This window comes from Coffea eugenioides, chromosome 11, assembly GCF_003713205.1.
Source record: "Coffea eugenioides isolate CCC68of chromosome 11, Ceug_1.0, whole genome shotgun sequence".
NCBI lineage: Eukaryota > Viridiplantae > Streptophyta > Magnoliopsida > Gentianales > Rubiaceae > Coffea > Coffea eugenioides.
The window spans coordinates 30904207-30915513 of NC_040045.1; the positions used below are offsets into that span (position 1 = coordinate 30904207).

General features: G+C 43.5%; 1 protein-coding gene across 1 annotated transcript; it reads right to left on the minus strand.

The window, feature by feature from the left end:
* Positions 1-4609: 4609 nt before the first annotated feature.
* On the minus strand, positions 4610-5983 carry LOC113752256. Its single transcript, XM_027296375.1, has 2 exons — positions 5555-5983; positions 4610-4819 (listed from the first exon to the last, which is right to left on the minus strand). Exons 1-2 carry the CDS (start codon positions 5981-5983, stop codon positions 4610-4612), a joined length of 639 nt encoding a protein of 212 aa, XP_027152176.1.
* Between the last annotated feature and the right edge of the window lie 5324 nt (positions 5984-11307).

An 11307-nucleotide genomic window follows, 5' to 3' on the forward strand; every position in this document is an offset into this window, starting at 1 on the left:
AACTCAACTACATTAACTTGATACCCTTTTATTACTAAAACTTGGTAATATCAGAATTAGAGATAAAAATCCAACATCAAACTTGGTATTCAAATGGGAACTGACCACTAGAAAAAACAAAAAGAAAAGGAAATAAACGAAAGATGGACAAAAACAAACTAAAAAAAATAAAGAAAAACAAAAAACTCTAGAAACTAAAAATAAAATTACTAGCACCACAATGATTCCCCCCCACACCTAATTCACACATTGCCCTCAATGTGATAATGTAAAAGTAGAAGGAAGGAGAGGGGCAACGGTACTTCCCTGAAGTCATCAAAACAGGGGCCGTTCAGGTGGAAATTGTGGATCAAGTCCTGCATGGTGACGTCAATGTGGGTCATCCGAGTCTCTAGTCTCTCAACTCACATCTGGAGCTGGTGCCATTCGTGGCTTCACCATGAACTCTAAATATCACTCTAAGCAACAAGAGACTACAATTGCCAACAAATAATGGAAGCCGAAAATTCAAAGCAACAACAATTTTTAAAGCCATCCCAATGAGCAAAATGCACAATTCAATCTCCCACAGATTAAACCAGACCCCAACACTTATAGCAAATGCAATCAATAAGTACTTATGGACCCCATGTAGTCAAATTCAGAATTAAGGGCGTCCAAAGTGCAACAAATGCTCCAAAGATTTAGTAATTGAAATCAATAGATAGAGTACTCCCAGCAAGTCAATTAGACGCCACCAACAGCAATAAGTAATGGACGTGGCACAGTAGCCCTCCAATTCAACAACAAACGCAGAAAATACCCAACCAAAGGCACTTCAAAGGACGCAAGACAGAAACTAGCAAAATAGAACTCAAGTGATACCAACAGGGATACCAACAGAGCAATGAATTCAATTGATTGAAGCGAGTGAAACGCAACAAATGTCACCAGTTGGACAGTCAAATACCCAAGTCAAACGCTCAAAATTAGCAATTTGGCCAAGAAACCAGCAATTCCAGCAACTAATGGTAAGAATCGAGAGACAGTTCAGGCACGAAAACTCAAGAATCGAATAGGCAGTCCAGCACAGAGGATTAAGAAATGGAAAGCAACACTGCAACCAGTACCACTGGTGCACAGACAGGAAAGAATTAAATTCAACGGCAGCAACCCAATCACAGGAACTTAAACTTTAAAATAAGCAAGAATCTTCAATTAGGAGCCACAACGATAGGCCAAAAATCTCAACCAGTACCACTGGTGAGTCACAGGGAAAAACTAAAGCAAATGGCCAACTCAATAATGTAATCGATGCAAGAAAATATCCCCAAACGAAACAGCAAATAAACGTAATTTTGTCTCAAAATTGACCCTAGAAAATGCCCAAATTATCACCCTCTTGGATCCAACAAGAAATCCAACCTGTGAAAAGTAGCAAATGACCCCAGAAATTAGCAATTTCAGCAACCACAGGTCAAAATGCGAACAACAACAGAAGTACAAGGTTATTAGCTCACAATCAGACAGGCGACCACATAAAATCAATGAATGTAAACAAAACACTCCAACCAGTACCACTGGTATACACACAGGGAAGGTCAGACGGCCAACAATTCAACAAATATCAGAAAATATCCCCACATATGGTAGCAATTAGACCCAAATCTGTCCAAAAAGAACCCCAGAAATTGTCGAATCATCACATTCTTTAATCCATCAGGAAGCCCATACACAGAGTTCAGTGAGTTAAACTAATTGGGGGAGAAATGGCAATACCTCCACCTGTCAGAAATTGACAGGTGGTGACGGCGGGGCTGGACAGTTGATGGTCGTGAAGAGGAGGAGGTGCTGCGCGGGTGAGGTGTTAGCGCGGTGGCTGCGCGCGAGGAAGTTCCTGGCCGCGAGGGAGCTGGCGGAGCTTTGCGCGCGCGACAGGTGGGTAGCGGATGCTCTGGTTGTGGGCGAAGCTGGAGGAGAGCCGGTGCTGGAGCAGACTGTGGGTGAGGTGCGGCGGAGCAGGCTCTGCCACGCGCGCGGGTGTGCGCATGACGGTGGCTAGTGGAGGTGCGTGAGCTCAGGAGGAGCTGCGCAAGCTGGTGCCTCACGCGTCGTGGGTTGGCGGCGGTGATGGCAGTCTGGTTGCGTGAGATGCGTGGGCAGGCGGCTGGCGGCTGGCGGCGGTCTGCCGCAGCAGAGCACGAGCTCGAAAGGGAGAGTGAGGGGAACGGCGGGTAGCTCCGCGGCTATTGGTGAAGTTGCGAAGGGAGAACAGGGGAGGCGGCGTGCGCGGCTGGTAGAGCGCGAGCTCGCGCGCTGGTGGGGAATTGATGGTGGGGGGAATTGATGGTGGGGGCCGCGAGCTTTGGAGGAGGAGCTAGCGGCGGCGGTGGACGAATGTAGGACAAGAAGAAAAAGTGGAAAACAGGGGCAGTGGGGAAGAAGGAAGAAAGAAGAGAAGGAAAGAAAGAAAGAAAAGAAGAAAAGAGAAAAGGGAAATGTTTTTTTTTTTCAAAATTACTCCAACGTAATCGTCCAAATTGGAAATTACTTTAAAATTTTTTTTTTTGTAATAATAAAATTTTAAATTTTTTTTTAATTCATTTTTGGGTCGTCAGACACCGCGTGGGCACGCCAAGATTGTAAAACGTCCACTGACCATGAGACTTGAATTTAGACGCTTAACGCGTGCCCTCCTCGCGTGGGCACGCCAAGATTACCTATTCTGGTCATAGTGAGAAAACATCAAGAGTGATTAGTACCCAAGTGAGAAACGACATATTTAAGAAATTGAACACAAAAATAACAAAATCAACAATTGGGTTGCCTCCCAAAAAGCGCCTTTCTTTAATGTCTTTGGCTAGACATGCTATGCTTGTTCACGGAGGATAAAATCTTGTGACTCGCTTCAATGCTTCCTCTTCAATATGATCCTGGTAACCCTCATAGATGGAGTAATCTTTGAGCACACGAGTTACGATTTTCCATGGACTAGTTGATGGTGCCAAACAAGTCAATGATAATTTGCATTCTCCATTCACTCCTCCATCACACGAATTCTTCGGTTCAAGATATTTTTCCATTGCCACTCTCAACTTATTCCTGTCATGAAATTTCAAATTTTCTGGTATAATAAAATCAATTTCAGTAACAGGAATTGAAGAATAGGAGTCAGGAAAATATTGATTAAGGAGTGGAGAAGATGTCACCGCATTTGGAGATTGTTCACTGGATTCATTCACTTGAATGGGTTGCGGTCGGGTTTCCATTTCTTCCTTTTCGACTTCTTTTTCAACTGCATCTGTAGATTTCTCATTTTGACACCCTTGCATCTCCTCATCACTAGTCAAGCAAATTGCACTCTCATTTTCTTCTAGATCAACAATGGTTTTCGAGGGCAATTCTTCCATTTGAGAAGCCAATCGATTTATTCTGGATGTCAATAGACATAGTTGATCTGCCAGATAACTCATTGCATCCTTCATCATCTCATTCCTCATTTGTGTCTCCTGTTGGAATTGGTATGTATTAGTAAATAATTCAATCAATTCCTGAAGAGACATACCTGACATGGACGATGGCTGTTGAGACTCTTGCTGTTGAAAATCCATTGGTCCGGTCGCATAATCAAAATTGGAATTATCCCACCATCCTTGATCATACCCGTTTGAATAAGGGTCATACTGCGTTTGATATTGGGGTGAAAAATCTCCAAAAGTATCAATTGGAGCACTTAGATTATCTTGAAATGCGGGGCATGTGTCAGTTGAATAACCTGAGTCAAAATAAGTTCCACAATTTGCAACAGCCCATTGATCATTAGGAAAAACATGAGTCTCATAACCCCATTCAGGAACAAAGTCCAGTCTATCATCAAAATTCAAAAGCGCTGGATGTAGCGAGAAGCCGGGTCCTTGATGTAAGAGCTCTTGGACTGGCGAGAATCATAAGGGGCAGGGTCGACAAACAACGCCTCCCACATACTGCGATAACAAGAGAAGAAAGGCTCTATGTAGTCGCACGCACTCTCGGCATACTCCCGAGAGGCGGCATAGGCCGGATCAATAAAGCCAAAAGCTAAATTAAAATCAGTAATCGACTGGTGGAACTCCTGACCCATCAATCGAAAGCGAATGACATCGGGGGTAGACGCAGAATAATCGGTAGTAATGGTGAACTCAAAAGTGGCATAGAACTCCCGAACCAACTCAACGAAGGTCGGGAGAGCAACAATACGGGAATATGGGCGCCACCCAATGCCATTGATCAAATTGTGGAAGGGGACGCTAATATTTAGAAGGCCTAAGGTGGCGAGGTCCAGATATCGGCAGGGAGTGATCTGCCGCTCACAACAAACAGCATATCGCTGCTTGTCGGCGGCCCTAGTGAAGTGCAGATTTCCCCCAAAATGTGCAGGATCAGAAATATGGACGCCCCTCTGTCTCCCAAGGCGAGCTCTCCTCCCAGAGGAGGAAGGTTCGTGCGAGGGGTCAGAGGCGGGAATAGTAGGTGGAGGTGTTGGAGGCTGTGATTGCTTAGGTGTCCTAGACTTAGAAGAAGATCGAGGCCTCACCATGGTGACCAACAAGCAAACCAAAACAATAGAAAGTACAATACAGGAATCTAAGAGCTAGAAAAAGACCCCAAGCAAGTCCAGTATACCCCACTGAGTAGCAATGATAAGCGTCACGGGCGCCCCCAATAAGCAAAGATAAACGTCACGGGCGCCCCCAAATAGCAAATATAGCAAGTCACCAACAATTGGACAGGAGTCACTGTCTCTAAATGGACAGTCAAGAACCCAAAACAGGTTACTAAAATCAGCAATTAACCCAAAGAGCTAGCAATTCCAGCAATACCCAAATAGAAAGTGAGAAAGTTTAAGAATTTTAAGCAACACTGCAACCAGTACCACTGGTGCTCAGACAGGAAAGTATGAAATTCAACGGCAGCACTCAACCACAAGAACTTAAACTTTAAAATAAGCAAGTAGCTTCAAATAGCCGCAACAACAATAGGCAAAAGATCTCAACCAGTACCACTGACTTCGAGACTTGGACTTAGACGTTTAACGCGTGCCCTCCTCACGTGGGTACGCCAAGATTACCTATCCTGATCAGAGTTAGAAAACATCAAGAGTGACTAATACCCACGTGAGAAACGACATAATTTAACAATTAAGCACTAAAACAACAAAATTAACAATTGGGTTGCCTCCCAAAAGCGCCTTTCTTTAACGTCTTTGGCTAGACGTTGTCCAAAACTTTGCTTAAACTAAGCAAATCGAGTCCTCTAAGTGCATCATCTCCACCCGCTCAATTGGAAAACCTTCATAATATGGCTTGAGACGGTGACCATTCACTACAAATTTTTTCTCAGTTTTCAAACTTCGGATCTCTACTGCACCATAATGAAAGACATTAGTCACAACAAAAGGGCCAATTCAACGAGAACGTAATTTACCTGGAAATAACTTCAATTTGGAGTGGTACAGTAGAACTTTTTGCCCACACTCGAATGTCTTCCTTGAGATCTGTTGGTCATGAAAAATCTTATTTTTCTCCTTATAAATTACCGCATTTTCATTGGCTTCATTGCGAATCTCCTCCAACTCCTGTAACTGTAACTTCCTTTGAATTCCGCCCTCCTCAATATCCATATTGCATTGCTTAACCGCCCAAAATGCTTTATGCTCGAACTCCACTGGAAGATGACACGACTTCCCAAATACCAACCTGTACGGTGACATCCCTATAGGGGTCTTGTATGCCGTCCGATAGGCCCAGAGTGTATCTTCCAACCGTTGACTCCAATCTTTCCTATCGGGGCGCACCATTTTTTTCAAGATGGACTTAATCTCCCGATTCGACACCTCCGCTTGACCATTGGTCTGAGGGTGGTACGACGTTGAGACCCTGTGGAGTACACCATACTTGCGAAATAACACAGCTATGGTTTTGTTGCAGAAGTGCGTTCCCCTATCACTTACAATAGCTCTTGGCATTCCAAATCGCACAAAAATATTAGACCCGATAAAATCTGTAACTACTTTCGAGTCATTAGTTCGAGTGGCCTTAGCCTCCACCCATTTAGACACATAATCAACTGTCAGCAAAATATATAAAAAACCAAATGAAGCAGGAAAAGGCTCCATGAAATCTATACCCCAGACATCAAAAATTTCAACAAAAATCAACGGGACTTGGGGCATATGATCCCTACGGGTTATATTACCTACCCTTTGACAGCGATCACATGTCCTACAAAACACATAGGCATCATTAAACAATGAAGGCCAATAAAATCCACTTTCTAAAACCTTATGAGCAGTTCTCCTGGGTCCAAAATGACCTCCACAGGCAAAAGTATGACAAAAAGCTAAAATCGATTGAAATTCCATTTCACTTACACATCTCCTCATCACCTGATCCGTACACCTCTTTCACAGGTACGGATCATCCCAGATAAAATACTTGGCGTCGCTCTTCAATTTATCCCTCTTCGATTTTGGCCAACCTGCAGGAAAATTACCGGTTACCAAATAATTGACCAGATCAGCATACCAAGGCAATTGAGAATTTAAAGAAAATAAATGCTCTTCAGGAAATGCATCCTTCAATGGTTCACTATCCTCTCCAACGGGGATACGACTCAAATGGTCGGCTACTAAATTCTCTGACCCTTTTTTATCCCTTATCTCCAGGTCAAATTCTTGTAGGAGCAATATCCACCGTATGAGCCTCGGTTTCGCATCTTTCTTGGTCATCAGGTATCTCAATGCTGCATGATCAGAAAATACAATCACTTTAGCACCTAACAAATATGACCTGAATTTTTCTAAAGCAAAAAAAACTGCAAGAATCTCCTTCTCAGTGGTGGAGTAATTCAACTGGGCTCCATTCAGGGCGCGGGATGCATAATAGATGACGTGAGTTGCCTTTCCTACTCGCTGCCCCAATACAGCCCCTACAGCATGGTCACTGGCATCGCACATGATCTCAAATGGTAAATTTCAGTCAGGGGGTTGCATGATTGGAGGTGAGGTCAACAATTCCTTCAACTTGTCGAAGGCTCTCTCACACTTGTCATCAAACTCGAAAGCTACATCCTTTTGTAGAAGTTGGAACAACGGGGCTCCAATTTTTGAAAAATCCTTGATGAACCTTTGGTAAAAACCTGCATGTCCAAGAAAAGAACGCACCTCCCGCACATTTGCGGGGTAAGGTAATGCCGATATAATGTCTATTTTAGCCTTGTCAATCTCGATGCCCTTAGACGATACAACATGACATAAGACTATCCCGTGGTCAACCATAAAATGACATTTTTCCCAATTAAGCACAAGATTAGTCTCTATACACCTTATCAGGATCAATTTCAGGTTATCTAGACATGTATCAAAACGATCACCATACACACTGAAATCATCCATAAAAACTTCAATAATTTTCTCCACATATTCTGAAAAAATACTTACCATACACCTCTGGAACGTTGCAGGCGCATTGCACAACCCAAATGGCATTCGTCTATAGGCAAAGGTCCCGAACGGGCACGTGAAGGTTGTCTTCTCTTGATCCTCTGGGGCAATTGCTATCTGAAAGTATCCTGAAAATCCCTCCAAAAAATAATAGTAAGCCTTACAAGACAAATGTTCAACCATTTGGTCAATGAAAGGGAGAGGGAAATGGTCCTTTTTGGTGACGGCGTTTAGCCTACGGTAGTCTATACATTGCCTCCATCCAGTGGGCTTGCGCACTGGCACGAGTTCACCCGTTTAGTTAGCTTCTACCATCACTCCTACCTTCTTTGGGACTACCTGGACCGGGCTCACCCACGGGCTGTCTGATATTGTAAAAATGATCCCCACATCTAGCAATTTTAAAATCTCTTTCTTTACAACTTCCATCATGAGGGGGTTGAGCCTCCTCTGAGCCTGCCGAACAGGTTTAGCATCCTCTTCCAGTCTAATCCGGTGCATACAGACGGCCGGGCTGATCCCCTTAATGTCTGCGATTGTCCAACCTATCACCTCTTTATGCTCTCTAAGGACCCGGATCAGTTTCTCCTCTTGGGTTTTTGACAATGCTGACGAAATAATCACCGGGAGTGTCTCATTGTCACCCAGATACGCATACTTCAGGTGCTCTGGTAGGGGCTTCAATTCCGAAACAGGTGCCTGTACCACAGATGGCAATACCCTCTGGTGAGATTCAGGAATAAAAATAGGCAAAACTTCATACCTTTTTGTGGTGGTCGGCAATGAGTGTAATGCACCTACTGTGCATTTTAGATTCTCGCTCCACTCCACCTCAGGAGTTGTCTCCAACTCGAGGTGCTTGGTTAAAGCCACCTCCAACTCATCCCTGCCAACAGTTTCAAACACTTCCTGCACTACATGGTCAATAGTATTCACAGAGAAAACTGAGCTAAAGTTGGAGTTTGAGGGATATTTCATGGTATCGAAGATATTAAAATACACAATTTTCTCATCAAACTCCATGGATAAGGTACCCTTATTAACATCAATTTTTGTTTGTGCTGTACTCATAAAGGATATACCTAACAACAAAGGTGAGGGATCGGGGGAGTGATCATCATCCATATCAAATACATAAAAATCAGCTGGAAACACCAAATCATTAACTTTCACCAACACATCTTCAACTAACCCATCAGTATATGCATTAGTTCGGTCAGCTAATTGAATGATTATTCCAGTTTCTTTTAATGGACCTAATTTCAGAGAAACATAGATAGATTTAGGCATGACATTAATTGATGCTCCCAAATCCAACATGGCCCTTCTAATCATAGTATTACCTATCTTACAGGGGATAGTAAACATACTTGGGTCCCCGCACTTGGGTGGAAGCTTCCTCTGCAGGACCGCTGACACATTCTCCCCAACAATGATTCTTTCATCTCCCCTCAATCGCCTTCGGTTGACACACAAGTCCCTTAGGAACTTGGCATATTTTGGTACTTGTTTGATGGCGTCTAAGAGGGGAATATTTATCTCTACCTTGCGAAACACCTCCAAAATCTCCTTCTCCTTATCCTGCTTCTTCGATTTTTCCAACCTGCTAGGGAAAGGAGGTGGGTTAGTTTTAACTGTAATTATTGAGTCTGAAAGTACCTTTGGATCTGCACCATTGCTGTCCTCCCTCTCAAGCTCATTTTCAATCTTTTCCTCATCCTTATCCTTAGGGATCACAAGTTCAGGCCCCTGAATTTCCTTCTCGCTCCTTAGGGTCATTGCGCTCACGTTCTTCGGATTTAATTCAGGCTGAGACGGTAATTTACCTTGGTTCTGGGAATCCAAACGGTTAATTGTTGTGGCCATTTGACTTATCTGATTCTTTATGTCCTGTATTTCAGAGTCCGTCCTTTGCTGATTTTGCATAATGGTTGCCTCCGTCCTTTGCTGATTTTGCGTCATGGTTGCCATCATTTGTTTCATCATCTCCTCCAAAGATGAGTCAGAGCTCTGGGGCGGAGGTGGTCGAGGTTGGTATTGCTGCTGGTACCCTGGTTGCTTATTTGGCACGAAATTAGACTGCCTGTTCGGTGCAAAGTTGGGCTGCCTATTTCCTCCATAACTGAGGTTGGGATGATCTCTCCACCCGGGGTTGTAGGTACTTGAGTAAGGGTCGTACTGCTTTCTTGGCGCGGGCGCGTGGCCAGCCATGTTCACCTGTTCTGCAGTTTCTTCCTGAAGCATTGGGCACATGTCTGCAGAGTGACCCATACCAGTGCAAATCCCGCACACCCTGGCCTGAGATGCATTCCCTACAGCCAGTTGCCTAACAAACGAGGTCAACTCAGTTAGCTGCTGCTGCATAGAGGATGTCTCTATCTCATTCACCTTACGTATTGGGACGTTCTCTCTCGAACTGAATTGTTGTGAATTCTCTGCCATCCCCTCTGTTAACTCCCGTGCTTCCTGAGGGGTTTTGTTCACCAGTGCCCCTCCACTTGCAGCATCAATTATGCTCATGTCTCTGAAAAGGAGCCCCTCATAAAAATACTGTATGAGCAACTGCTCACTTATTTGGTGTTGGGGGCACATTCTGCACAACTTCTTGAACCGTTCCCAATACTCATAGAGTGACTCCCCTGGGTGCTGCTTGATCCCGCAAATTTCTTTCCTTAGACTCGCAGCCCTGGATGCAGGAAAATATTTATCTAAAAATTTTTTCTTCAATTGGTCCCACGTGGTGATGCTACCTGGTGGTAGGTAGTATAACCAGTCCTTTGCAGAGTCCTTCAAGGAAAAGGGAAATGCCCTCATTTTTATCTGCTCTTCTGTAATGCCCGGGGGCTTCATACTATTGCACACGACATCAAATTCCTGCAGATGCTTATACGGCTCCTCACCTGGTAAACCATGAAAAGAGAGTAAAAGAGAAATCATACCAGATTTTAACTCGAATGAAGTGTTTTTACTCAAACTCGGGAAAGTAATGCATAAAGGCTGCTGATTTAAATTAGGAGCAGCCAACTCCCTTAGTGTTCGTGCATTAGTCATGGGGATTTCTTCTTGCTCCGAGTCACTCGAAGTGTCACCAAATGAATCTGTTGGTTCAACTCCTGACTCAGGTCTCTGAGATGTAGCACTGGAGTGCTCCTCTCTGAGCTGTCTGGTTTCCTTTCTCGTTCTACGAGCGGTCTTCTCTACTTCAGGGTCAAAAATCAAATCACCTGTACGAGAAAACCGAGGCATACACTAGAAAAATACCAGAAAATTAGAACAAAAATGAATTTAAAAAGAAACAAATAATAACGCCAGTCCCCGGCAACGGCGCCAAAAATTGACAGGTGCCGAACCTATGCAATAATAAAAATAGAACCTAACCACCACTAAAAGCAGTTAATAATTAATCCTAGGTACTGGAGCAGGGACTCTAGGTGTGCAATGGGTTACTTGATTCAACCTGTTCCCGAAGAGTTTGCTTAATCCGATATACCAGAATTAATTAGTTGGCAAAAATTACTAAATAGTAGACAGTGGCAAGTAGGGTCGTCTCCTTAGGGACTGGGGATATTTGTCTCTTTTAAATTCCAATTGGTAATGGGGGATTTCACCAGAATGAAGCTAAAAGCAATTAAACAATTTACTAAAACTGAACATAATAACTAGCACAAATAAAGCAGGAATTAAATCAAGAATAAATAAATCTAACCAAGGATGCAACTACTCAGGCACAGTCCATTTATCCGATCATTGATGCAAGAGATGTTCACTTAATTCATTAATAGACTAGTTATAGCCATCGAGGAGCTCTAATGACCAATTTTTCCTTATTTTATAGATATCCAAGGTAC

What these genes read in the sequence shown, in the direction of transcription:
- LOC113752256 (XM_027296375.1), bottom strand. Translation starts at nt 5,983, where the DNA reads ATGCCAAGAGCTATTGTAAGTGATAGGGGAACGCACTTCTGCAACAAA. An exon ending in ATGAAGCCAATGAAAATGCG is followed by an intron (nt 4,820 to 5,554) that starts GTAATTTATAAG and finishes TGGAATTGCTAG; the next exon opens with CTCTTTGGGTTAATTGCTGA.